Below are 27,654 nucleotides of genomic sequence, written 5' to 3'. Positions count from 1 at the left end.
TTGGGAGGGGAGAGATCTAGCCTAGGAGGGATACTGATACCCATCTTACTATATGCGGACGACATAGTTCTCATCTCCAGCATACCCGAAGGGCTACAGCGCCAATTGGAAGCACTACGGGCCTTCTGCCAGGATAAAGACCTCACCATGAACCTGGGGAAGACCAAGGTCATGGTGTCCTTCACATACGACAGGGAAACTGTGGAAGTGATCCAAAGATACATCTATCTAGGGATTATATTTTCAGGACCAAGATTCACTTTGAGAAAGGTAGCAAAAGACTGATTGACACAAGGCTATGCAGCCCTCGAATCCATGGAGATACCCCTGGTACTTCAGATCTCACGGATGATCCGAAGCAAGCCCTCTGTGCCACACAGGATCATCAGAGCAGAGATGGGGGCACCACCCATCGTACCTGAGGCCCTCTTCCAAACAATGGCCTTCTTGCACCAACTATGGGACTTGCCCTGGCATCGGTACCCCAGACTCACGCTAGAGTCGTCCAAACAGCTAGCATTGCAAGGGGACACTAAATGCTAGTATGCCTAAACAGAGACCTAGCTACGGCCACATGGCCTACACATGGACCATCTCCTCCCACTACAATACAGCCTAGATTGCCTCCACCTGGAGCTCAGCCGGGAGGAGGTAAACCATATCATCAGAATGGACATCATTCAACTACACACGGCCAAGTAAAAGCACTTCCTGCACATATCTCCAGACGGCTTCATTACCTGCCCAAGCTACATGGACACACACTTGTCCCATGGAGTTAGAACTGCCATCAAACAGATCCGTACATCTTCACACCAGCTATACGGGTCGAGGCAAGTAGATACAGGGCCCACCCCCTCCCCCTAGAAGATCGGATCTACCAAATCTGCCAGCTCGAACAGGAGACTGAAGAACACTACATATGCAGGTGCCCAGCGTACTACGAGATTCGGGAACACTTCCACTGCCTGTTCAGAGAAGGATTCGGGCCACTCTCTAGAGTGATGGATTTCAAGGAACAAAGATGCCTTGGGCTCTTCCTGCCGGAAATACGACGCCACAGAGACCACCTCCTCTAGACCTCAGAGGAGAGACAGGGAGCCATCCAACGCGTGCTCACAAAATTCTACCGAGAGCCAAATACCATCCCCACCCCTGAGCCCCCACCAGTCCCACTGACCTCCCGACCGTGGGAGACCACCCTAGCTATAGCCATGGCAAGAAACAAAGCCCGGTGCCCACGCCTAACTGGCTCTCGCCCCTGCAGGAGGCACGTATCAAGGATACAAGGGATACTACACCGTCACCGAAGGGCCCTGCCCCGCCGATTCAGCCTCTCAATGTTAGATAGACCCATGCAGGACATTTTAGGATGACCAAGCTCCATGAGCAGTTCCACACCATACTTTCTTTCTTTCTTCTCTCTCTCTCTCTCTCTCTCTCTCTCTCTCCGTGAAGATAATTGAATTAAATGACAATATTTACTTCAGACCATCAAGTTAGCTAAGAAAAACAAAGCAAACACAAATCAAGCCGAAAGGCCTTTAAGACCATAACACACAAGTATCACACAGAAAGGTCCGCACGAGTGGAGCAAACAATATCCAGCCAAGGAGCAGCAATGTTAGGAAGAACCAGGTTAATTGAAACCATAGAGGAGATTTGCCATAACAATAAACCATGAACACAGGCCACATGACCATGGACACTTGAGGCAAAATCAAAAATGAAGGCATTCCGAGTACGCCAAATATGCCACAGACTTGTCCATCTAAGGAAATGGAAAAGGTAGGAATGATCTAATTACAAGGCAGACATAGAAGGCATCCTTCCCATAGTCCACGAACGAGCTGATATCCACTTGCTGAGTCACTAAGGACCACACACGGGAAACAAAACTCCAAATCTGTCGAGCAACAAGGCAAGAGACAAAGATGTAAAGCAATGTTTCATCGCATGTAGTGCAAAATACATAGCGACCACAGGAGATCTTGCGAGCACACAACACATCCCCAGTTGGAAAACCCCCAATAAGCAACCTCCGTATGAGAACTTTATAGACAAGGAATCTTAGACTTTTAGAGTTCAAGAAATCTTTCCTACCATTTCTTTTTGTTGTCCCAAATATGCCATATTTTATTGGTCTTTTCACTGACCCATCTCTTGACCTCGACCATTTGCTTATAGATCTGATTAGCCGACCTGTTCTTGAAATCATCAGGTAGCACAAACATCCAATCCCACCAAGGAGACGAGGGCTATAAAAGCAAGCAATGGAGAGTACCTCGGAAGTTGCTCCTGTAAGGACAACCAAATGTCATGATAGTCACAAGGCACCCAAAAGTGCTGACGAATGCACCGGAAAGAATAAAGACAAGGCTGCCCAGGAATGACACCATCATGGACTGTCTGCAACCCCAAGCGAGCCACCTAATTAAAAATATCATGTCGCAAGTCCTCATCAAGCTAGTCCTCTCTTTTTTTTTTCTTTTTTTTTCGTAAAAGGTAATTGTATTAATTACGAAAAAAATACAAGATTACTGGATTACAAGATACATGATGACACAAAGCCATCATGTGAAGAGGTTTTCTCTTTCTCTCTCTCTCTCTTTTTTCTGATTACAAGATACACGAGGGCCGTGTGGGGAAGCCCCGTAGTAATGCACTGAAAAGGTTACACCAATCAAGGCAACGAGCCAGAGGCAATTGCCATATGCCACGGATGCAAATCCTCCCGAGGGAGCAAGTCGGAGTGTCGGATGATATCTAGCTGCCAATGTAAGAGCCCTTTAAGCCTGGCAATATGTCGGGGTACATTAGAGGCCGAATCAAAGAGAAAAGCATTGCGCGTGGTCCAAATGTGCCAGCATCCCCAATATCTGAAAAAGTGAAATAAGAGCTTCTCATGCAACTGTGGCGGTGCGGGATACTTCGGGCGCACAAAAACCCAGTCGAAAGGAGTTAGCGAGGACCCCACTACCGCGTGCCAAATGTGCGACAAGAGTGACCAGATATTCTTGGCGAGCGGGCAAGAGAGAAAACGATGTCGGGCCGTTTGCGCCGGTGTGGTACAGAAGAAACAATTGCCATTCGAAATGCGACGCTTGGCAAGGGCCGAGGCCAGAGGAAGACCACCAATCATCACCCGCCAAAGAAAAACCTTGCATTTGAAAGGTGTCTTATTTAGCCAACCCTCCATCAGCGTTTTCTGCCACCATGACAGCGATTTCCGCAGGCCCCAAACAGTATTAGCTTTCTCTCCCAGCCATTGGTGATCTTGAACAAGAAGATGATACACCTGATTAGTAGAGGCCTTTTCCAGACTCAGGCGGCCTGCAAGGTCCCAGTCCTGCCAAGGGCGATCCACAGTCAAGGCAGGAAAGGGTTGCCGACTCTGAAGCTCCGACGAAAGCTGCTCCCATAAATCACGGTATCCACGCGGGATCTTGAAGAGACGCCGAGCAGTCCGAAACGATATGAGGACATTGCGAGTGACAAGGGTAGCATCCCCAACCGACGTCACGCCTAAACGGGCCATGCGATTAAATCTTGGTCTGAGTTGATGTTTATCTTCCCATGAAAGGAGTCGGGACACTGCCAACAATTCCAGCTGAAAGGAGTTAGTCTGCAAGCGGTCCCCTACTGGGTGCCAACGGGCCTTTTGGAGCACCACTTGCCAAGAGCCGACCAAGTGCAGTAACAAAGAGGAAGAGGGACTGGAAACACGAGAGTCAGCATTAAGGACATGCCACCAGGAGGCCCGAAGCCGTGTGTTGCCATGGCGAAGCCCGCTGTCCTCAAGAAAATAACGGGCTATGATGATCCATGGGTGCTGATCCACACACATGGCACGAAAAAGGGACCACCGGAGAGCTGACATATGAGTGTGTGCATCCAAAATAGCTCCTCCACCCATGCGCTTAGGGGTACATGCGTGAGACCATGAAATCCAGGAAATGCCGGCCTGCAGTGAATCCTTCTTCCACAGCATGAAACGGATGGGATGAGTGAGGGCCTTCAAAGTAGTAGGCGTCCATGGCAACAAAGGCAGGAAATACGTTAGCATTGGAAGCATGATTGTCTGGGCCACTTTGAGGCGGACATGGAATGGCCACGCTTGCGACTTCCAATACATAAACTTCGCCGCCAGTTTTTGTGAAATCCAGTCCAGCAGGTCTTTTGGCCGTACATCCACCCCCAATGGGTATCCAAGATGCCTGACAATGGAGCCACGGGAAACCACCTGGCCTTCCCAGCCTAAGGACTGTAAATCAGGCTCCGTACAACTGAGAATGGCTGACTTAAGGGCATTGATGCGAAGCCCAGAGGCCTGACCAAAGAGTGTCCAAACATCTAATGCCCTTCGAATGTTGTCCCTGTCTGCCTGCAAAATCATAAAGGTGTCATCAGCCAAGGATTGACTAACGAAGTGCTGACCCAACGGAAGAGACAGCCCGGCCAGCTGAGCAGAGCCTGCCATGGAGGATAACATTGAAAGGACCGGGTGAGTTGCCAGGGCAAAGAAGAGAGGGCTCAAAGGACAGCCCTGTCTGACCGAGCGTGCAAGGACAAATGGCTCTGTAACTCCACCATTAAGCATAACTCTGGAGGAAGCCTCAGCACTAATGGTGTAGATTAATCGGGACATTCGGGTACCAAAGCCCATAGCCGACATGAGGTCTGCAATGAAAGACCAGTCCACATAATCAAACGCCTTTTCCAAGTCCAATTGGATCAATACCACTTCCTGACCGGAGTGCCGCGCATAGTCAATCGCCATTTGCACGTTTAAGATATTATGCAGAATGTTGCAGCCCTTAATGAAACCATATTGGAGAGGATGCACAATAGCTGGAAGGTGCTTGTGAAGCCGATTCGCCAGCACTTTCGAGTAGATTTTATACAGGGAGCCCATCAAAGAGATTGGTCTCCAGTGTTGCAACTTTGACGGCGAAGGGACCTTTGGAAGTAGTTTGATAAGGCCTTCTTTCCATGAGGAGGGCATGACCCCCGTTTCCCACACCTGCTGAAACATGGCCACCAATGGCTTCACCAACTGCGTGGCCGAGGTCTGAAAGAATTCATTAGTGAGACCATCCCAGCCAGGGCTTTTATCATTCGGCAGATGCAACAAAACGTCCATAACCTCTTCCTCGCAAATATCCGTCTCCAAAGCGGCTTGCATATGAACTGGAACCTGCTGACGGACCAGATGATAGAAGACCGAGCGGGCCTGCGTAACCTGGCTAGAAGGCGAGGAAGAGGAACCAAGAAGTTCCATAAAATAATTTCTGCACATAGTGACAATGGTCTGCAGATCCGTGACCATGCGACCTTCCGAATCCTGGAGTCTGGTCATATTTTCGCGAGCCGGAGACGCATGCAAGGCGCGAAAGAACTTATGAGACTGGCAGGCGCTATCTTGCAATGTGTCCGTCAAGTTGTGCAGCTTGGCCTGTTGATAAGATTTCAACTGAAACACTTGAATAAGATGGGCCAATCGCCTCTCCAGAGACAGCAGAAAATCATCATCAGGGGAATCCAGGAGCAAGGAACGGACCAAAGCCAGTAAGCTTCTGCTGCATGTCGACGTCGGCGGCAAAGCGAGGCATGATGGATCCCATACTGGCGAGCAACCCGCTGCACATTAGAGAGCAGCCGTGCAAATGAAGGCAAGCCCTCAGAGGCGAAGTCCAATAAGAACCTCTCAATCAGCTGCTGCATATAGCCCTGGAAAATTGAATGCTTCAAATAAGCGGAGTTGAAACGTAATGGGAGCCTATCCAGGAATTGCACAAAAGGTGCAATAGAGTGTGCTCGCATCTCAAGCTGGAGGGGGAAATGGTCTGACAACGCATATTGCCGCAAGACCTTCATTTCCAGCATCTCGGGAAGAAAATCATCCCCCTGCATGATATACATTCTGTCCAGTCGGGACCAGGTACTTGCATATTGTGCGGAATGAAAAGTAAATCCTGAAGAAGAAGGGTGTAGCCACGACCAAAGATCTTGCTGGAGTACGTGCAAAGCAAAGGAACTCCACACCCGGCTTTCCGGCGTATCCATTATCGAATGCCCTGAAGTGGACTGAGAAGAGTCAACACACATATTGAAATCTCCCATCAAAAACCCCCTTCGGCCGAGTGACATGGAGCCCTGCAACGTGGACCAAAGATCCCGGCGGGATGCGGGATCATTCGGAGCATAGAGGCCCAACAGCCATAAAATCTCTCCTTCAAATAAGACTTCGATCACCAGAAAGCGGCCCTGCACATCATTTTTAACAAGGACAGGCTGATATTTCTCATGGACAATCATCAGCACGCCCGAATAGTGCGTAGCATGGGTCCCTGCATAAAACAGACGGAATCCATGACAATCCATCACTTTTCCTGCTTCATCGTGACTTTTGTGCTCAACTGCACACAGTACATCCCACTGGTTCTCATGCAAGACGGTCCACATGGCATGTTGCTTATGGCGAGAGCAAATGCCTCGCACATTCCACGTGGCTATCTTCATGTATCCTCAAAGAAGGAAGTCAGGAGCGAGGCGCCTGCTGCCTCGATTTTACCTTTTCCGCGAGAGCATCCAGGACACCCTCATCCAGAAAATCAGCCAACACTGCAAAAGAATTCTGGCGACCTGCTTTGGAGGTAGAAGGGAAATCCACTGCCTTGGGAGAGGGGCGGGGATAACGCCGATCCCAGGGTGTAATAACATTTCCTTTGGCATCGAATGCCAGCTTGGCAGGTGGGCCTTTGGGGCCATCGGTATAGACTCTCCTTGGAGACTGATTACGGGGGGCAGACGGGGCCGTAGGACGCGAAGCCTGCTGTGAAGTGGCCATTTCTTTCCGGCGCGTATACGTGCGTACGGAATCCTGGGGCGCGATAGGCCCAGGATCTGCCAGGCCTGCATCCAACTTTTTCCCTTTTTTAGGACGTGCCTCAATCCAATCAGTGCGACAGGGATCCACATTCGGGACCTGTTGCTTGCCTTTATCCATGACATGAGGAGACTGAAGGGCTTCCTGGGGCGTGGCATCAAGCACCATGTCGTCCTTGGGCAGCACAACTTGCGCCTCCTCCGAAGACGATTGCTTTTCAGGGCATTCGGCCATGAAATGCCCCAATTTACCACATGAAAAGCAGTGGCCCGCAAAGTTGCCCCATTTTAAGCGAAAATACAAAGGATGCATGCCCGAACAATTGAGGCGAAGCCACGCGGGCCTTTTCCTGGCCGTGTCCCAAAGCATGCATAAAAGGTTGCGGTTCATCGCCCTGAGGCTTGGGGGAACCAGCACTGTTCCCACAACTGCCATCGCATCCTTCAACATGGGCCAATAGACCGCCGGACAATTTTCCACCTCTACCCACACCGGGCATTCGCGCTGAAGCAGACGCTGGAAGTCGGCCATGGGGCGCCATGGCACAACATGGACCAGGCGGCGATCAAAGAATAGGGGCAACTTGGACAGGAGCTCTGTGCGATGCGATTCCGATTTCAGCAGGACCTCATAAAAGCCGCGAGGTCCAAGGAAGATCTCCTCAACAAACTCCCCTTGCAATAGATGGTGCAACCACTAGCGAATATGCGAAAGCACTGGGATCCTGCCAGTGAAGAAAAGTATGACTGCACGATCATAAAACACCGAGAAGGATCGCAAGACTGATTTGGGGTCCACCGTGGCGTCCAGCACATCATCCGTTCCCGCAACAGAAAAAGATTCGGTATTATGCTGGACATAATCACCGAGCAGAGTATTGGCGAAGTCCAGTAAATGCTCCCAGTCAATTTCCTGCGAATCCACAGGATCAGAGGCCACTTGCGCATAGGAGCGTTCCTGGGGACTCATTGGCTCATCAGGCGTATGCTTGGAGCGTTTGCCGGCAGGCGGCAGTTCAGAACTCGGCGGCAACTCCTCCGTGCATGGCACCATATCTTCCGGCTCCTCTGCATCGGAATCAGGGCCAAGGGCTGCCACCGTCCGGTCAAGAAAATCCAGATCCAGGCCAGCCATACTGCTGACTTCACACTCGTCCTGGCAGAGGGCGAGCTGGGTTAGGTGAGGTCGATCCTGCGCAGGGATGGATTGCTGGTCCCCAACTGCACGCAGGATCCAGTCAAGCCCACGCTGCCCTGGGGGAAGGGGGCCAGACGGCGCGCAGGGCCGGGCGGCGACGAAATCACAGGGCAGGCAGGCGGGTCAAGACGAGGGGTCAGGGCGGCGCGCAGGGCGGCGCCAAGCCCACCCGTCAGAGGGGCGGCGATGGGGCGGGGCACGCAAGGCCAGCCGGGCGCAGGCGGGCCCGACGAACGCAAGGACGGACACAGGGAGTCGCAGGGTGAGGCGGGCACGGACGGAAGCGGAGGGCGGACAGGTCAGACGACCAGGGCGACGGAGCGTGTGCACGCCACAGGCAGCGGGCCCTGCGGCGCAAGCCCAGGCAAGGGCACGCGACCCTTAGGCAGCCGACGGTGCGCACGAGTCCCAGGAGGAGGCGATGAGGTGATCACTGTGGTTGGAGAAGCGGAGGTTGGAGATGCCGTCGGCAGGTGGGGACGACAGCTCGCGACCTGATCCAACGCCTGCTACCATCGCGTTCCCGTCTCTTTCTCTCTCTCTCTCTCTCTCTCTCTCTCTCTCTCTCTCTCTCTCTCTCTCTCTCTCTCTGTGTGCCACTTCTCTCTCTCTCTCTCTCTCTCTCTCTCAAGCTAGTCCTCTCTCTCTCTCTCTCTCTCTCTCTCTCTCTCTCTCTCTCTCTCTCTCTCTCTTTTCGTGAAGGTAATTGAATTAGGTAAATATTTTACATCAGACCATCACATCCGCTTAGAACTCTCTCTCCGAAGAATATATACATCAGACCATCCGGCCAACATTCTCACTAAATCTCTTACATTTTGTTACATCACCATCAGGTCCTCCAAGAAAGTGATGAAATGCTAGAAGGACTTCAACACAAAGAGAAAATCACACTGCTGGTGTAGAGCGAACAATTGCCAGCCAGGGGGCAGCAATGTCTGAAGAACAAGGTCAGCTGATATCATAGAAGAAATCTACCATAGCACTAAACCACAAATACGGGCCACATGACCATGGATGCCCGAGACCAAATAAAAAATAAAGGCATTCCGAGTATGCTAGATATGCCACAAGGCAGTCCATCTCAGGAACTGGAACAAGCAGGAATAATCAGAATGCAAAGAAGGCATGGAGGGCAGCTTTCCCATAATCCATGAACGGGCTGTTATGCGTAGCTGAGTAGCCGAGAGCCACACGCGGGAAAAAAAACACCAGATCTGACGCGCAACTGGACAAGAGACAAAAAGAAGCAATGTTTCATCACATGTAGTGCAAAATACACAATGACCAGCAGAAATCTTCCGAGCATGCAGCACCCCTCCAGTTGGAAGACCACCAATCAGTAGTCTCCACAAGAAGACTTTCCCTTGATAGGGAACCTTGGACTTCCAAAGCTGAAGGGATCTTTCTTGCCACTTCTTTTTACCATCCCTAATATGCCATAATTTATTCACCTTTGTAGTGACCCATCTCTTGGCCTCCTAATAACATGTGTTTTGATGCATTTAGATCTACATGCACTTATTTTACATCTTCAGAATCAAAATCTTGCTATTGTAGCTCGCCAAGGTGTCACTAAATCACAATAATGTCATCCTTCATTCTATTCACAATAGCATTGGAACCCTTGACCCTTAGGAAACTCTCCTTTTCTTAGAGAGTTGCTCTCAACTCATGTAGCCTGCTCAACTTTTGCATACAATATGTCAAAACCCTATCAACGATGGCCTCCAAATTAGCAATGTAATCTATTGTAATAGGGTCCAAACTTTAACAAACTATCCTCTTTGGTGCAATATTCTTGGCACCTTGTGTGTAGTTAGTTTACCTAGGACCACCCTAAAATGCATTGTTGGCCTTCCACCAATTGCCGAACTTTCTTTCCAGCCCTACAAATTTGTTGCTACACATTCTCAGCATACTCTCCCCAAACTTTATCTGTGCAATCTTATGGTTTGATGGGTCCTTTTTGGTAGCACTCCTCTTGAAAGCATAGCACCTAGCAAATCGCAACAAGAACATGTCACATCATGTAAGCCCTCACTAGGTCATTGGTTCCATCGAGCTTATCATCGGTGCCAAGCATACCCAACAAATCATTATTATTGCTGACCATGAGTGGAAATCACTAATAAAATAATAATTTCCAAAAGAAGAGAGAAAAAAAATGCCCAAATAATAATAAACCACCAATGGAAGACATATTGGCCACCTCAATAAAGTCGAATAATATGAAGAATAATAATTCTCTTGTTGTTTTCCTATTGAGGAGAGAGAAAAAGATGCTAAAAATAATCATCTTCGTAAATAAAATATTACCCAAACAAGGCGGCAATCACCAATATACTGAATCAAAGATTAATGGCTGAAAGCACTCCAATAATGTGATCACCAACGGAATAGGATGAAAAATCGCCCAATAAATGCACCAAAATAATAAAATTGTCTTTAATGTCAGGAGAAAATAGGACCAGCAGCCAAATAATATGAGTTTTGAGCATGTGGAGGCAAAAGAAAATGAATTGGGGCAAAAGCCCTGAATTTCGAGTGCCTGAGAGATGGAATTGGGCAAAAGCCCCATATTTAACCCAAAGAGTGAAGAAAAGAACCAAAATTTACAATGAAATTTGGGCAAATTTTGACTAATTCAGTAAAAAGCCCCAATTTTGTTGATGACACTGCCGAATTTTTTTTATTCAATGAAGAATTTCGTGAAATTGATAGAGAATCCCCAAATTTTGTTGAAAATTGGACCAAATTGGGTGAGTGTGGTGAAAACCCCCAAATTTGGCCCAACTTGTGCTTTAGATGGGGTACTTGCATGAACAGGGGCCTGCTTATGCCTGAAGCAAGAGAACAAAATAATTATTATTTTAATCAACAAAAAATTGTGTCAAGTCTAAGGTGGCAAAATGTCGCAGTGACATGGCTGTCGGTAGTAGGTGGTCACTACATCCGTGTTAGCAGTTCCAAGCAATGATGTGCGGGCAGGTGACGCTTCAGGCGACGGGGCAGCGGGCAGTTGGACCAGCGTGGCAAACTAAGCGAGGAGGTGCAATGACCGGATGATGATGCAACGACTGCAAGCTCACCCCGACTTCGCATGAGACTGTCGGCACGTGGTCCTGACAACGCAACGGTGCTGACAAGTTGGGGCGAAGAGGCCGCGTGATGGTCAGCAGCAGGCATGAGGGCTGTGGGGCGCGTCCCAAATGCGGTGTCTCCGCATGAACGCAGCAACCACACCTCCTGGTTGGCAACTGGCTAGGCAATCGTGCCCACCTGTCCCAAGGAAATTGCCGCAGGCACGTGATGTGGCCAATCGGCAAGATAGCTCAGTTCCTCAATAGTAGATGAGACAACACAAAAGATAGGTTGGCGTATGAGTTTGCTGCAAACAAGATGAGGTAGCACTACTGCTTCAAAGGCAACAACCAAAGTTAGCAAAGAAAGAAGAGACTAAATGGCGGTGATGATGGCTGAAACAGTGGCATGTGACCGTCAATCACCACTCATCGGGGTGTATTGAAGCCAGCACAATGGCAATGGCTTTGAGTGGCAATCGACCAAGGTGTGGTGTTCAATGGCAATGGCTACATGGAAGGTGGTTGCGAGCGATGCAGATGGCAATGAAGGAAAGCCGCTCTGATACCACTATCAGCCCAAGTGTGAAGTAAGTGCGTGATTATTTGATAGAGAATGAAAGACAATGAATGAATTTATCAATGCACAATAACTCAATCACAAAATGAGAGGTGATGTATAAATGCGTGAGAGTGAATACAACACCGAAGGCGATTAAAATGAATAATGCCATGCTTATGTGCGGATGAGACACAAATAAAACCTTAATGGCTTAATTGTCATAGGAAACCCTAATCCTAGTGTCACTTAGTGCATAGGACACTAAGGGCAACAACTGCATTTAATGACACTTTAAATGCCTAGGGAGCTTGGATCATGGATCAAAGGGCATCAAAGCATAGCCCATGAGATGGCCTACATTCATCAACTCAACTTTCTCATGAACAAAAAGCATGAAGGCATCACAAGCTATAGGACAATCTATAGCCTCAATCACGAGCTCCGACAAATCATAGGACTTCAAGATGGCAAGCATCATTATCTGTCAGATGCAGTAATTCTCCCCATCAAGCTTCTCATTGGAAGAAAGAGCTAGTAACGTGGGAACCTTCTGGTCCGTGATAGCATGAAACTCCCCATCGATCTCAAAAGACATTGTCACCTAAATAACTAGCACAAAAACAAGGGCAGCCCCCTCTCACTCCAAAAATGCAACCTACTAGAGTTTTCTCCGCTCATCTCAAACCTATTTCAACTGCCGAAGATGATGAAAAATCAATCAACCACTCAACCTTCTTTGGGCGCCATTTAGCCTTATAAGGAGAAGTTTCCATCACATCATGAGGAGGAGCCACCTTCCGATTCAGGTGTACCGCACATACTCAACCTCCCTCATAGGATGAGCAGCCATATATTATCCCTTCGCGGTTTTAGCATTTGATGCATGAGTTTGGAATTACTTCTTTCGTAGAAACACTACAGGGACCCAATAGATCAGCGAGGATACAATAAGGATTAGGCATTCATTCTGTTTGAACTATGTCCTTATGACCAAGATACTAGAGAACCATGGACCTACCACCTTTGAGGAGGTTTTTGCATAGGAGACCTAGTGTCGTGCTAGGTAGGATGATCTCCAAGTGGGATGTGACATGGGGGTTAGTTCTATGACCATCTAGGTGGAAGATTATCAGTGTGAAGTGGCTCTACAAGACCAAATACTTGTCTGATGGCCACTTGGACAAGCATAAGGCAAGGCTTTTTGCAAAGGGCTTTGCAAAGAAGGTAGGCTTGGACTACTAAAAGACTTTTGCTCCAACTACCTGAATGTCTACTATTCAGATCGTGTTAGCTCTTGCAACCCATCATCAATAACCCGTGTATCACATGGACATAAAGTCTGCATTCCTCAATGGTATCTTACAAGAGGAGATTTATGTGGATCAGCCTCCAGGTTTCAAAACAAGGAGGAATAAATATATTACTTACATAAGGGTCTCTATGACCTAAACCAATTTCCTAGAGCTTAGTATCAACAAATAGACTGATTCTTCCTTGAGCACAACTTCTAACTCTTGGATCATGACCCCAACCCCTACTTTTGGTTCGTGGTTCAGGTAGTGTACTTAACACCCTTTATGTGGATGATCTCATCTTGATAGATAGCATTCACATGAGGTGGAGTTTATATGGGAGATATTGAGCCAGGAGTTCAACATGACAAACCTTGATCTCCTCCACTTCTTTCTTGGTCTTGATGTTTACCAATTACCTCAAGGCATTTTACTTCTGAACACAAATTCTTTTGGAAATGCTACCAATTATCGATGCCTTGTTGGGTCACTCATCTGCACTCTATTTGACATCTCTTTTGTAGTAGCTTCATTGCTTCTTCATGAAGACTCCCCTTCAAGCTTAGTAGCAAGCCACTCTTTGCGTTTTACGTATCTTCAGAGGACTTGATCCTAAGGGATCTTGTACAAGAAGGGATCACTCTCATAAGTTGGAGTGATTTTGATTGGGCTGGTGATGTGGACTCTCAACGTTCTGCTACTGTATATGCTTTCTCTCTTGGATCCGGTGCATTTTCTTGGAGCTGTATAAGAAGCAACCTACCTTTGCTCTTTCATCAACAGAGGTAGAGTATCACATGTTGCAGTCTATTGCTTAGTCTTGAGCTAAAAATTCATTTCATACTGATAAGCTCTTTAAAATAGCCCCAAAATATGTAAATTACCAAAAGTCTCATTAAATGAGGAGCGGTTATAGAGAGTTTCTATGTCCCACATGCAAAACCCTAATTTGGGAGGATCCTTCTGCATCTATAAATAGATAGGCTGCCCACCATTCAGCCCCATCCTTATCACATGACAATGTCCTATTTGTGGTTAACCAAGATAGAACCAGGAGATGAAATCAATGGATGTGCCTCATAAGGTTTTGTGACATTTTCCTATTATTCCACATATTCAACTTATGTTTAAATGTGAATCTATTGCGAGACTCATGTCATGGCATGCTAGTCACCATTCAAGTGATGGAAAGTGGAGAATTCCTTCAGACACACCAGCTTGGTAACATGTAGATAATTTGTGGCCTACTTTCGGCCATCCTCTTCCACTAGCTATCTAGCCCCCAACAATTACTGCTATGTGGTCTATAGTTGTTGCCTAGCCTCCCACTATTGTTGATGATCAGCTTCCATCATCTTCAATAGGTCGTTTTTGTGTTTCCATCATTTTTCTTCATCAGCCTCTGCACTAACTAGTGGTTACTGCACTCGAGATCCGTCTCCGGTGGACAACGCATAGCAACCCCTCCCTTAGGCCACTCCTATCAAAGCCACTTGTTGTTTGACAGCTCTGCCCTTGAGCATTTTGTACATTCTCTTATTCATTTATAGGACTTATTCATTCGCTTCATAGTTCTCTTTCTTCTTTGTTTGTGTTTGTGTTGCATTTAGGGTTTGCATTTATTGTGTTACTGTCTGAGTTATTGTGTTTTAGTTGTGTTTGTACATTCTTTGTTTTCTCAGTGCAAACCCTAGCATATCTTCACACTTCGGAGGTGGTATGGCTTTGCTACATGCTTGGAGAGATTGGATTCCCCCAAGCAAGGCGTACTTTACTTTGGGTCAACAATTAGAGTCCCATCGCTCTTGCCAAGAACCTCACGTTTTATGCTCACACAAAGCACATTGAGGTTCAATACCACTGTTCGAGAGCAAATCTTGGATTCCGAGTTGGAGGTGGTCTATTGTCCTACAAGGGACAATGCAATGGATATCTTTACAAAGCCTCTACGACAGTCTTCCATGCTCCATCACATGCATCTCCTTGGCATTCATCCACTCCCAAAAACTGAGAGGGGGTGTTAGCATTCAATATACCCACACATGTCATCTCCTAGTTGTGATCTCCATAAAAGAGTCTAATGGAGACACAGAAACTCTGAGTGCCTTGCATTGCATTTTCAGTATTCCAAGCTAATTGCATTTATTGCACCACTGTTCATCACTGTGCATTCCAGTTTTTGACCATGGCTGGCTGCTGGCAGCATCTATGGTAGGAATCAGCAACATTTCATCAGGTCAGACCCTGTTCCCAGCACTTAATGCTGGTCGACTGTACTTTCACCCTCATTATGATCAGGTCAGCGAGTTGCTGCCTCAGCCCTATTTATGCCTGATGTCCACCAGTGTCTTAGTCATCTCCAGTTCTCCACACCTCCACTCTCTCATTCTCAGCCTACCAGCATTCTACTGCCTCGTACCAGCATTCTTACTGACGTAGACCAGCGGCATGCAGGGGCTGATTGGTGCAGTCTTGTATTCAGCCTTTATTTCCTGATCAGTGCAATTCCATTCCTTCATTCTCTGCGTTCACTGTGTCTCTCTCTTCCATTCTCTTTCCATGTTCATGATCTTATTCGGTTGCATACTCTCGCAAAAAGTCCCCTTCGTCACACCTTTCTAGGTCCTCAGCATAGGGAGAATGGCCATCAACTTGCAACGAGGTGAAAGAAGGGAGCTGCATCAGTGGTGGCTTCTTATTCTTTTGTCAATTTTCCTACACAGCACTAGCAAAGATTAATAGTGGTGGAATCAAGCCCCTTCTTCATACTTTCAAACTGTAGACATCCAAACAGTTTTGCCCAAGGTGGAATGATATTTTGCCTTCTTCAAGGCTATTGAGGAGCCTAACAAGATTATCAGGATATGCCTATATTCTTTTCCTCCCAAAACTTGAGAAGGCCTAGGATAAGGTGAATCAGGAATTCCTTTCTGGGCTTCTGCAGCAATGGATTAATAATGTTAGACTGGGATCACAGAACCAACAGCAAAGCGATTAGTGGCACTCAAGTGGGAGAGAAGCTTGACCTAAGAGGTCAGGTGAGTAAGTTTACCTTTAGGAGCTCATTTCTTTCTTCTCCCCGTTGATGCAATGTCCACATCCAAATAGAGCCACAAGTTTTTATAGCCTAAGACTTTCAATATAAGTAAGACTTTCATTACAAGCGAGGCAAGACTGTTGCAGTTGAAGTATCCAAACAACACAATCCAGTACATGAAGGTTGATACTAGGATACTACAGCACTAGCCATAGGTGTCTTCTATCAAATGGCAGAGGTTGGCACAAGTTAACTGAGATTGCTCACAAACAAGATGTGTCTAGGCTTCCAATGGATGAGCATTAAGTCTCACAGTAGTACAGTAATTAGTAATTTGTTCCAAAGCATGACACCATCTACCACAATCTGACCTACTGCACAATAGCACTGACCTTTACATTGCTAGTGAACCCCTAGAGACCAACAAGGTCTCTCTCATGATGAACGGATACATTGCTTCCTATGGGTGCTTCCCAGCTTCTTATACAACATAGCTACATTGCCTTTGTCAGAATTCCTGTGGTCTAGCTCAGATTGGACAAAGGGATCCCAAGCTAAAATGGCTTGGCAAGTCATTTTTTGACACCAATCAAAAGGTAGCTAGGGAATCATTGGTCCGAACTTCAGAGTATCAGAGTTATTCCCCCTTAACCAAGCTACTGGTCAAAGGGGCTCAATCCAAGGGCACAAACCTAGAAACTGCTTCTTTGAGAGCATGGCCAAGAATGTCAGCAACAGTGACTTTGCTAGAAGTTGAGTAGAAGCCTTAGGTGTGAGCAGGAGATGGAAACGCAATCCATCATATGGAATGTTCAAGTCAGAAGCGTGTGCAAGAATGTCAGCTCCAACAACTTTGCTAGAGGCTGACTAGAAGCCTTAGGTGTGAGCAGAAGATGGACACGCAATCCATCGTATGGAATGTTCAAGTCAGATGAACACAAGGGCACCAGCTGGGAGAGCACTCCTATGTCCATCAAGATCCAGGCCTTGCTAGATCATCAGATCATCAATCTTTGAGTGAATATTTATTGGCATGCAAGACTGCCAAAAACATTCTGATGCAAGTACTGAGGAGATGACCACTTGCCGCCCACCAAGAGCAGGCTTTGGTAGAACACATTACTGTAGAGACCTTCAGAAGAAATTTTGGAAGCGCCTGTGGGACAGATAGAAACAGAAGCAGGTCTCTTATTTTTTGCGATTGCTTCCTTACCAGGGGCAGGCACTGGGAAGCTACCTAGTACAAATACAGCAAAAAGTTCTTTGCTGAAGATGCCCCAGATAGTGCTTGGAGACCTCGTAGCACCACCTTTGGCCCTACCATGAGGCACAGTTTTATGGAGCATTAAAGATCTTGCATGAGGGACAGCCATGCTATTTGGGGTGCATTATTTGGGGAGCTTTCTACAAACAGACTATCAGTTCAGGAAGGCACCTTCTCTGTGAGATCAAGGTGTGAATAACACCACCTTCATCAAATAGGGTGGATCCTGCTTTGTTGTTGAGCCAGAGGCACTACATAGCAGGCAGCTTCTAGAGTCCATTGCTCCTCATCCAGAAGTCTTATAGGCTGTTGAGAGTCTCACAATGTGTCAAGGCTTGATGTCGGCTACTGTTTACCAGGATTAGACCTCAGTGTCCACTACTCTAGCTGAGCCCTATAGTTCCATTGTCAATACAGATGGAGGACATTGGAACCTATGCAGGATGATTTGCACCATCGATATGACCTCAAAGGATTATTTCTCCACGTTTAAGATAAGTGCAACCTGTTCTTCAAATGGCAATCTTTGTCAGATCCCCGCCCCACCCCTACCAAAAAACCCAGAGAAGTAGCCATGTAGATGGTCCAAACCTGCTGCAAGCTCTTACTTTTAGCTTCCACATGTAATGACTTGGAGGCATCTTGCCATTAGGCACTCCTTTTATGCACATTAATAAAACCCATGACACCAAAAGAAAAAAAGGGAATCGATATATGGGAATAGCTACATCTGTCATCAAGAGGTGACGAGGAAATGAGGTGTTACAAGTCCCCAATTCAATTCGTGAACGTGGATCAGAGCTTGTGTCTATTCCAATTTTCATTCAGCAGAACAGCTACCTTGTCATAGAAATTCTAATCAGAAAGAGGTAATCTGTTTAGTTTATTAAGGCCATCAATTTTCAGCAGGAATTGATTTCTGATGTGTAGCACAACTAGCTTCTAGAGATTAAGTTTCGTAAACGTGATATCTTTGCGAAACAGTTACTCCTATGTGTAGCTCAGAATCGGATGTTAAGCTAAAACTAATGCAAGAACATATCAAACATACTAAGCTGTTTTTCAAGAAAATCAAGATGCACAGACATCACCAGAAAATGCAATTCAATAGGGAATTTTATTCAAATTTTATTAGTAACCAGAAAGTATTTTAGAACTATCAAGTAGGCTTGAAATCAAAAACTAATATACTTCTGGAATGATGATCTCACTTCCAAGAGATATGCTGTAGTTTGGTCAATACGCTTTTGCACAAGGATTTGAAGTTTACTCATGTCACTTGTAAGCCTACATAGAAACAATTTTATATAACATGAATAATTAACATAGATATTCAGGCAGATTCTATGTTTCAATATAGGTGGAACATTGTTGAACCAAATGATAAAGGAAAAGCCATGTCAGACCATTAAAACGACAAAAATCGAAGTGTGCAATAACATAAGGTAAGATTGTACTAAAACTAGTTAAAGCCAACTAGCTTCCCAATCAGTGCTTGTCATCCTTTCTGATAAAGCATTCTCAGGACAACGAGTGTCCCACCATCACACTAAATTCAATCACTCTAGTATTCATTCCAAGTCTCTTTGAAAACCTTCACAAGTTTTTGACTTTATTTTTATGGAGTAGAACTCTTGGCAACGGAGCTTGTATGATAATTCATATCCTTGAAAGTCACAGCCAACAATTATAGGTTGAATTACTTCAAGAATTGGAAGTCCTTTTTCTTCAAGTCCACATTAGAAAGTAACTACATGTGAAGCAAGACTAGTCACTTCCAATTGTTATGAATGAAGGAATAGTAGGTGAAAAGAGCATGGCAGTTAGAAGTACAATTGTGTCAACTTACGTGGGTGAACCAAAAACTTAAAACAAGCCTACCTTTGCTAAAAGTAAACTAATTTTACTCACATACCAAAATGTAGATTTGTCCATAATAGCTAATGATACAAGGCTTGCATGGAAAAGTCAATCGAAAAGATAAGGTTTAAAAGCTCGCTACAATGTATACCACCACCTAGCACCAACATGTGAAATCACCTTGTGCTTTGGGACCCCACCAATACAACCGATAGTCTATAGAAGACAAAGATACTATCAACATGCGTGCAAACCTTCCAATTACACATAAGATATGCCCAAAAATATCAACCCTACATGTTATATTCCCACACCTAGGTTTTGGTTTGACTAATGAGGGTCACACATCAGACAGATATCTGAAGTAGGATATGAGGCTTGTCCATCCATTGCACTCAATGTGGAGAGACAAGGGACCTATCGAAGTGATGCATATCTCATAGTTGGTGTGACAATTCAAAAATCCAACCTTTTGTGTGAGGATCCTAGAACTAGACCTAGCAACACTATCACTCCATTTGTGCGTGTAGCATAGCCTTGTGTGAATCTGTCCTGTGGCATCTTTCTCATGGAAAAACCTCCTCCATTTTGGTAAGCTGATGCCTAGGTATATATAGAATCTGTCACCTCCATTTGGCTGCCCCTATGTGTCCAATTGGTTGGTTATATCTTTTATCATGTCTCTCTCAACACATGCCTAAACTTTAAGGTATCTACTAGACCAATTGGCATAGCAGCAGATCATGATATTTTGACTTTCATGCTCTCTTGTGGACATATGAAACATGGAACACCATGCCTATCTAAACATCCCAAATACTACTTTGTAGAAGACACCTCACACATCCACAGTGGCTCTCTGCAAACTAGTTTGCATACATTGTTCTTGAGCACATCGTTGGAGGAATATACAAGGGACTTAGCAAAGGCCATACATAGATCAGCCATGTATGCATTCCCACACCCACACACCCTCCCCCAACGTAGACCCACGCACTCTATTGCTCCCCAAAATTGCTGGTACAATGGTGAGTGCAGAGTTACTCGCACTCACTTACAGAGAGAAGTGGAGCTCGGCACTTAGATATATCATCAAGCAAGGATATTCTTCAAATGGCTTGTGCAAAAGAAGAAACAAGACTACTTGGCAAAAGTGAAGGCAGAGATATATCGGCTATTTTTTGTATGGGGTAGCAAGAGTGCATGGAAGGTAGACAGTGATAGCGAGGATAGGGATCCACCCACCACTCCCTCTAGGATTGAGAATGGAGTTCTACCAAACTCACTTATTTTTTCTCTCTAATAATGGATTCACTATTCAATTAACATACATGGACACCCATCTCTCCCATAGTATACAAGCTGCTATCGGACAGATTCACGCCTCCTCTCATAGGCCATAGATGGAGATAGGAAGATGGACAAATACTCCCGCAGAGGATAGGACTTGCCAGCTTTGTGCTTGAGAGCCTGAGACAAAGGTGTGGTGATGCTTGATGCACAGTGGAGGTTCAATGTTCAGCAATGGTGATGGCGGAGAGAGAGAGAGAGAGAGAGTGAGTAGCAGTAGTAGTGTGATGCACGGTGTGGGTACAAAAAGATGTACCACTCTTTAGGTTTTTGACAGTTATATGTAAAGGACTAAAGTACAAGTGCAAGGGTGTGTTTACACCCGAGCACATATAAAAGGCACGATGGCCCTTTACTCCCAACAACCTCCCACCTGAAGGCAGTGTGCTTGAAGGTCAAGAAAAGAATCAGCTAAGTCTCAGTATATACAAGGCTAAAATACATATACTATCCAACTCCAATCATCTATTGGCAATGAGCAAACCACTCTACTAGAAGTCCCTTCGTGAGAAGATCTGCAGGATTATCATCTGTATGTACCTTGACAAGCTCAATGCTTTTGCTATCAAGTACATCCCTGATAAAGTGATACTTCACTTGTATGTGCTTCATCTTTGCATGAAAGATGGGATTCTGTACTAGCATAATAGCACTCTTACTATCACAGTGAAGAACGGGAGTCTCAGTAATGCCAAGCTCCCCTACCACCAGACATAAAGCCATAAAGCCTCCTTGCATGCCTCAATGGCAGCCACATACTCTATCTTTGTAGTAGACAATACAACACACTTCTATAGCCTGGAGAGAAGAAATTGCTCCCCCTATGAAGGTGAATACATACCCTGAAGTAGACTTCTTGCAATCAGCATGACTAGCTTACTCTGCATCCTTATAGCCAATAACAAATGCTTTCTACTTTCCAAAACACATGCACATACCTTTTGTGCCCTTAAGATATCTCATGATACCTTTCACTGCTTTTGTGCCATGTATCTACTAACCACTCCCATCGCAAATGTTATGTCAAAATGTGTAGCAACCATAGCATACATCAAGCTACCCACAGCTAAAGCATATGGGATCTTAGCCGTTTCATCCTTTTCATCATCAATGGAGGGTTTTCCTTTGCACCAAGTTTCATATATGAAGGTAATGATACACCAATTGCTTCCCCCCCCCCCCCATATTGAAATGCTACAAAATCTTGGATACATACTCTTGCAATGATAGATGAAGAAGACCTTTCGATCTCTCTCTATGTATACTCATGCCTAGGATATGATTGGCTTCACCGAGATCCTTCATATCAAAGCTGCTATGTAGGTTCTGCTTCAATGTGTCTAATGTATGAATATCCCTACCACCAATCAGTATGTCGTCCACATACAAAATCAATATAATAAGATTGCCATCTGCAACCTTCTTGGTATACAAGCAGTGATCCACTTGACTTCTTTGAAAACCTTGAGATTGTATGAATGTATCAAACTTACGATACCATTCACGCGATGCTTGCTTCAGCCCATACAAGCTTTTGTTGGCTTTACATACCATACTTTTCGTACCCCTTAGCCACAAAACCTTCTAGTTATTGCATATATATGTCCTCATATTGATCACCATATAAGAAAGAAGTCTTTACATCCATCTATATGAGTTCCATATCCTCACATGCAACCAAGCCCAATATGGTTCGTAAAGCAGTCATTTTGACTACACGAGAAAAAATCTCATCAAAATCAATCCCATGTTCTTGCTTGTACCGAGCAATGAGCTCCCTTTTAATCCCTTTGCTATCACAAAAGGCTTGAAAGGCTTTAGACACATATTCCCCACTATTGTCAAAGCAAAGACACTTTAATGTCTTGCTGGTTATATTTTTAGCGAGTGCCAAGAATTTTTTAAACTTATCCAAAGCCTTGTCTTTACAATGGATCAGATAAACCCATACTTTGCATATGGCATCATCAACAAAAGAGATAAAATATTCCTTTCACCCTAGAGACAGCCTTGGCATGTCACATACGTCTGAATGTACTAACTCTAAGGGTGAAGATTTTGGTAAAGGAGACTTTTTATGTGATATTTGAGCATGTTTGCCATAAATACAGTGATCATAATGGTCAAAATTAGCATACCTCAAACATGGCAAACAACCCAAACGAAAAAGCACTTTCATTCCAGTTTGACTCATGTGGTCCAACCGGCTATGCACCACAAAGACACACTTAGATGCTCAATTATGGCGACAACATGAGTACACACACTAGATACATGTAATGGATACAGAGTATCACTTTTAGAGCCTTTGGTAACAATTCTAGAGCCCTTACATATTTTCCACTTGCTGTCCCCAAAAGTGGTATGATAGGCTTCATCATCTAGTTGCCTTGTGTTTATCAAGCTTTTCTTGAGCTAGGGTACATGTCTCATATTATGCAAAGTGAACACTTAACCATGCTGAAATGCCAACTCCACACTGTCAATCCCTACAATGTCACATGTATAATTGTCCTCCAAGTGGACAACACCATGTCTACCACTACTATAGTCAAAAAGCCACTTACGGTGTGGTGTTAAATGAAATGAGACATCTGAATCAAGAACCCAAGTATACATGTCATCATCAGAATCTACAGTCAATGACTGTGCACTAAAAGAAGAAGCAAAGAGTACATCACTGCCACTGTCACTCTCATGATTGACTACATTGACTTCCTCTATCTTCATACTACTCTTCTTTGCATGTTGACTGTCCTTTTTCTCATCTTTGTTATCATCAATGTTTTTGCCTTTTTCCGTTTTCTTTTTTCCACTGAAAGCAATCCTGCTTGAAGTGCCCTTTCTTGCCACAATGATGACACTCCACATTTTTCCCACAAGACTTGTTGCATGCTTTGTTGTTAGAATTGCCCCTTTTGCTTGGATCTGCCTCTAGTATGCGGTGCATTGAAAGACTTGTTTACTGAAATATTTTGCCTATTGAGCTCCTCTATGAGTAAAGAACTCTCCACATCTGAATATAACAGCATAGCATTCGAGTTACTCATTGCTCTCCTAAAAGTATCCCAACTTTCAGGCAAGGTGCATAGCCAAAATGTTACCTTGAACTCTTTATCAATGTGAAATTCCAAGGCAATCATCTAGCTGAAAATAGAGTTAAACTCATTCAAATGTACAGACATGGCTGTACCCTCCTTCATATGAAGTCCATCAATTTTTTCAACCAATAAACCTTGTGGCTGCACTTTTCTGAGCATATAACTCCTCGAATCTTTGCCACATGTCATAGGCTGATTTCAGTTTCTCAATGTTGAAAAGTAGAGTGTCTAACACCGAAAGCTCTATGGTAGAGCATGCAAGCTTATCAAAATCATCCCATTCCTCTTGATTTATGGTTGCTGGTTTTACTCCTTTTGTTTTGATGGGCTTCACCTGTTTCTTTTCCACCAAGACATTATAGCGCTGCTTCTACCATATAGCAAAGTTATGTGCACCTCCAAGCTTCTTAATGTGCAAAAGATTGCTGTTCTCACTACTACCAGCCATGATTTAGAGCTAAAAGGTGACTCAAAGGTCAACAAATGTGAGCCCAAAATATCACACAAATGAAAGTACCAACCAGCAATGAAAATTCAAGTAATTGTAGAAATTTCAGATCTGCAAATTAATTTTCAGAGGTACAAAATGTGTGGTTCAACACATCACAGGTAATTGCAACCGTATCATGGGCTAATATATTAGTTACATGAGAAAGCCCCAAATTTTAGATACAATTTCGGCTCCAAATGCATCCACATGCACCAATTTGACTCTTAAGGTCAAAAGGCCCAAAATTTTTGTGCTCAAACTGCTCAAATGACATCAAACATAACTTCCGATGGATTACGCAAGCCAATTTTGCCAAAATTTCATAAATTTTGCAAATGCCCCAAATTTGTCTGGGACCCTATGTGCTCAATTTGCATAGAAGCTACATTGCAAGTACATATCAAGACAAGATTTGACCCAAATTTTGCAAAAGCCCCAAATTGTATAGGGTCCAATGTGTCAAAATTTCAAGAATTGCACCTATTCCACTGTAATTTCTGCACATGCACGAAAAGCCCTAATTTTTGAGAGCCGAGAGTGTTCAAGAATGCAAAACATTTTACTCTTACAAGTAAAATCTCCCGTGTACACCAAAATCCCCAAATTCCATGGTTGAAAGCATGCCCAATCTCTTGCATTCGTTGAACTATGCTTGTGCGCTTCAAGGCCTGCAAATTTCAAACAAAGGATGAACCTTTGATTTTTTAAAAATGATTTCCTTACAAAAAAAAGAAGAAGGGGTGTGATGGGTGACAGTTGACTGCCCGTCCCGTCGAATCTTGCACCCTCGTGGACCTATTGTGCTGCACACATGTCGTCAGCCTGCCCCCACTGACCATGAGCGACCTGCCCACAGACAACCTGCCCCGCGCTGACCCTCAGCAACCTGCCCGCACTGGTTTGTGACCTGCTGATAGAGTTGCTGCATGGATGCTTGTCGCATTGCACCCTGTCGAGGGCTTATCTGCCTAGCACTGACCTATCCACCCTATCAAGGACCTGTCAACTGCAGCACGCTGCTTGACAAGGACTAACAAGCTACAACCTTTAGCAATGCAACCTTCTACTCTGATACCAGTTTGTAGTGGCAGTTGATGCACAGTGGAGGTTCAATGCTAGGCAATGGTGATGGGAGAGAGTGAGAGAGGAGAGTAAGCAGCAGTAGTAGTGTGATGCACAATGTGTGGGTACAAAAAGATGTAGCACTCTTAAGGTTTTTGATAGTTACATGTAAAGGACCAAAGCACAAGTGCAAGGGTGTATTTACACCCGAGCACGTATAAAAGGCATAGTGGCCCTTTATTCCCAACAAGAGGAGCACTCCATATGCAAATGTATAGTATACTATGACACACGAGGATGGTACAACTGTCTCTTCCCTGATGGTGTATGAGAGGCCAATTCATTGGGAGGGACCCACACAGAGTAGTGACAAACTTTTTTCACATATCAGACCTTGTTGACACTACTAGCCTAGCAGAGACGGAGCCACCCAGCCAAACACCTTCCATGCCTCACCATGGAGTCGCATTGGATAGAGCTCTTTCACTTCATCGAGCATGATGATCTCATCTACCACGACCGCGTCCAAGGAGGCCACACCAAAGCCGCATGAGGGCCATTATCACAAGACACTAAAGACTCACCACCAAGCATATTATTGGAGCAGTTAAGGACTGCATTATAGCTAAGATCATGTGCGAATCTTGAGAATAGCTATAGCCTATAGTCTCCACCACAGTTTATGTAAATAGTTCTGTCAAATTAGGTTTTCCTTTTCTTTCTACCCATGGGCCAACACTAGGCATTATTCTACTCTAGAATAATCCCATCGTAGAAGTATTGTGAGCATTGTTTCATAAGCCACTTATTTTAATTTAATCTTCACGATGACATTAGACATGGATGGACTCTGGATTTTGTTTCATATGCCACACCAGCCTTATGTAGATATTAATATATCTTTCTTCCTTTCTATGCAAAATTTATCTAATACATCCATCTGGCATTGTTATCCCACTTCTTAAGTCAGATTTTAGGTTGACACCACCGGCATAGAGTAATAAAGTAAGCAAATCCAAAGAGCGATTTAACTACCACCTCCTATCTCTATAAAATTCAACAATTTTATCTTAGTACAAATTAAATAGCGGCTCATAGTTTGGTGGGTTGTTTCTGATTCACGACTGTGAGAAACAATATGAATCTACTGGCATGAAGATCTTTATCCAAGTTAAGATGCCTACCCAACCAACTCTTGAAGAGAGGCAATTTTTTGTTGGTTACACATGCAATGGTTTTATTCAAATATGAATGCATTTCCAAAAGGGCACCAAAAAAAAAAAGCATGATGGCTAAGGTTGTTGAGAAACTGATTCATTAAGTTCATTTCATTACCTTATTCCTATTTTGGTTTCCATTTACAGCCCTGCAAAGGTTTTTCTATATCATTTATTAGTGTCAGGGCACCACCCGAGAGAGTCGGGCGCCACCCTAGAGAGTTCACTGCTCATGTGCCTATAAATAAGGCATGGGCATTCATCTATCCTTTACTCCACTCCACACTTACTCTCTCATTCATTCTTCGTCATTTCCTCATCAACCTTCAGCCTTGGCTCTCCACCACTATTGTCCACACCCCTACCTTGGTAAGTATCTCAGTTCGTGGTGCTGCTGAGCTGATCGTGATGCCATACCAACATGTGATTTCATTCTACACGTCTTCTTCACATTGCCATCAGTCACTCCAAATTGCTGTGTTTTCAGCCTGGCAGCCTGTTCTTCATCATTCCTACTACTGCATTTGCTGGTTTCACTCCTCCCTAGCAGATTATCTTCATCATTATTTTGTGTTTTGAGCTCCTCTTGCTATCCTAGCACCCAGGCAATAGTTCCCAGACATCAGCCACTTTATGAGGGCTTTGTTTGCAGTAGATTCAGGCCATTTACAGCAGGTTATACCCTTTTTATCAGTCCTATCTCAGATACCTACGCTTTTGTGTTTTCTTCACTATTGAGGACTCTGTTTCACTCCCTACATTGTGTTGGGTCTACAGCTCACATGTGACCAGCAGGCTATGGAGTGTGAAGCTCCATGATTTTGGGGGGTGGGTCGGTGGGTGGAGCTGTGTGTGTGTGTGTGTGTGTGGTGGGGGGTGGGGGGGAGGGTAGAGGGGGGAGAGAAAGAAAGAAAGAAATTTATATTAATGTCTACAATAGGCCAAATCAGCCTATGAGACCAAGATGCTACATCTGAAAATTCACAGAATTTCCCATGTCTCAAAATAGTTGACATCTAATGCTATAACTATCTAAATGGAAAATAAACAGTGAACAATACATAGTTGATGAGTACAAAATGATGTCTAAGCCAGATACAATATGGAACTGCACAAGAAGCACTCTCATCTTAGGATATCTCTCATGGGTCTGTCTAGCATAGAGAGGCTGAAGCAGTGAGGTAGGGTCCCCCTATTAAGGTGTAGTATCCTTTGTATCTACAGATGATGCCTTGTGCAAGGGCATGGAC

At 44.9% G+C, this 27,654-nt stretch overlaps 1 protein-coding gene across 3 annotated transcripts in view; it reads right to left on the bottom strand.

The window, feature by feature from the left end:
- The window catches only part of LOC148033477 (uncharacterized), a 277,944-nt gene that overhangs the window by 205,719 nt on the left and 44,571 nt on the right, over positions 1-27,654 (bottom strand). For all 3 annotated transcript variants that reach the window (XM_087681411.1, XM_087681412.1, XM_087681413.1), the window contains exon 6: positions 18,536-18,611. In XM_087681411.1, coding sequence (XP_087537537.1) covers positions 18,536-18,611 — 76 coding nt within the window. The remainder of the gene's footprint in view (positions 1-18,535; positions 18,612-27,654) is intronic.

The sequence above is a fragment of the Lygodium microphyllum genome, chromosome 7 (assembly GCF_053477565.2).
Source record: "Lygodium microphyllum isolate KBCC chromosome 7, Lygodium_microphyllum_v1.1.10, whole genome shotgun sequence".
Lineage (NCBI taxonomy): Eukaryota > Viridiplantae > Streptophyta > Polypodiopsida > Schizaeales > Lygodiaceae > Lygodium > Lygodium microphyllum.
This window is presented reverse-complemented; position numbering and strand designations above follow the sequence as displayed.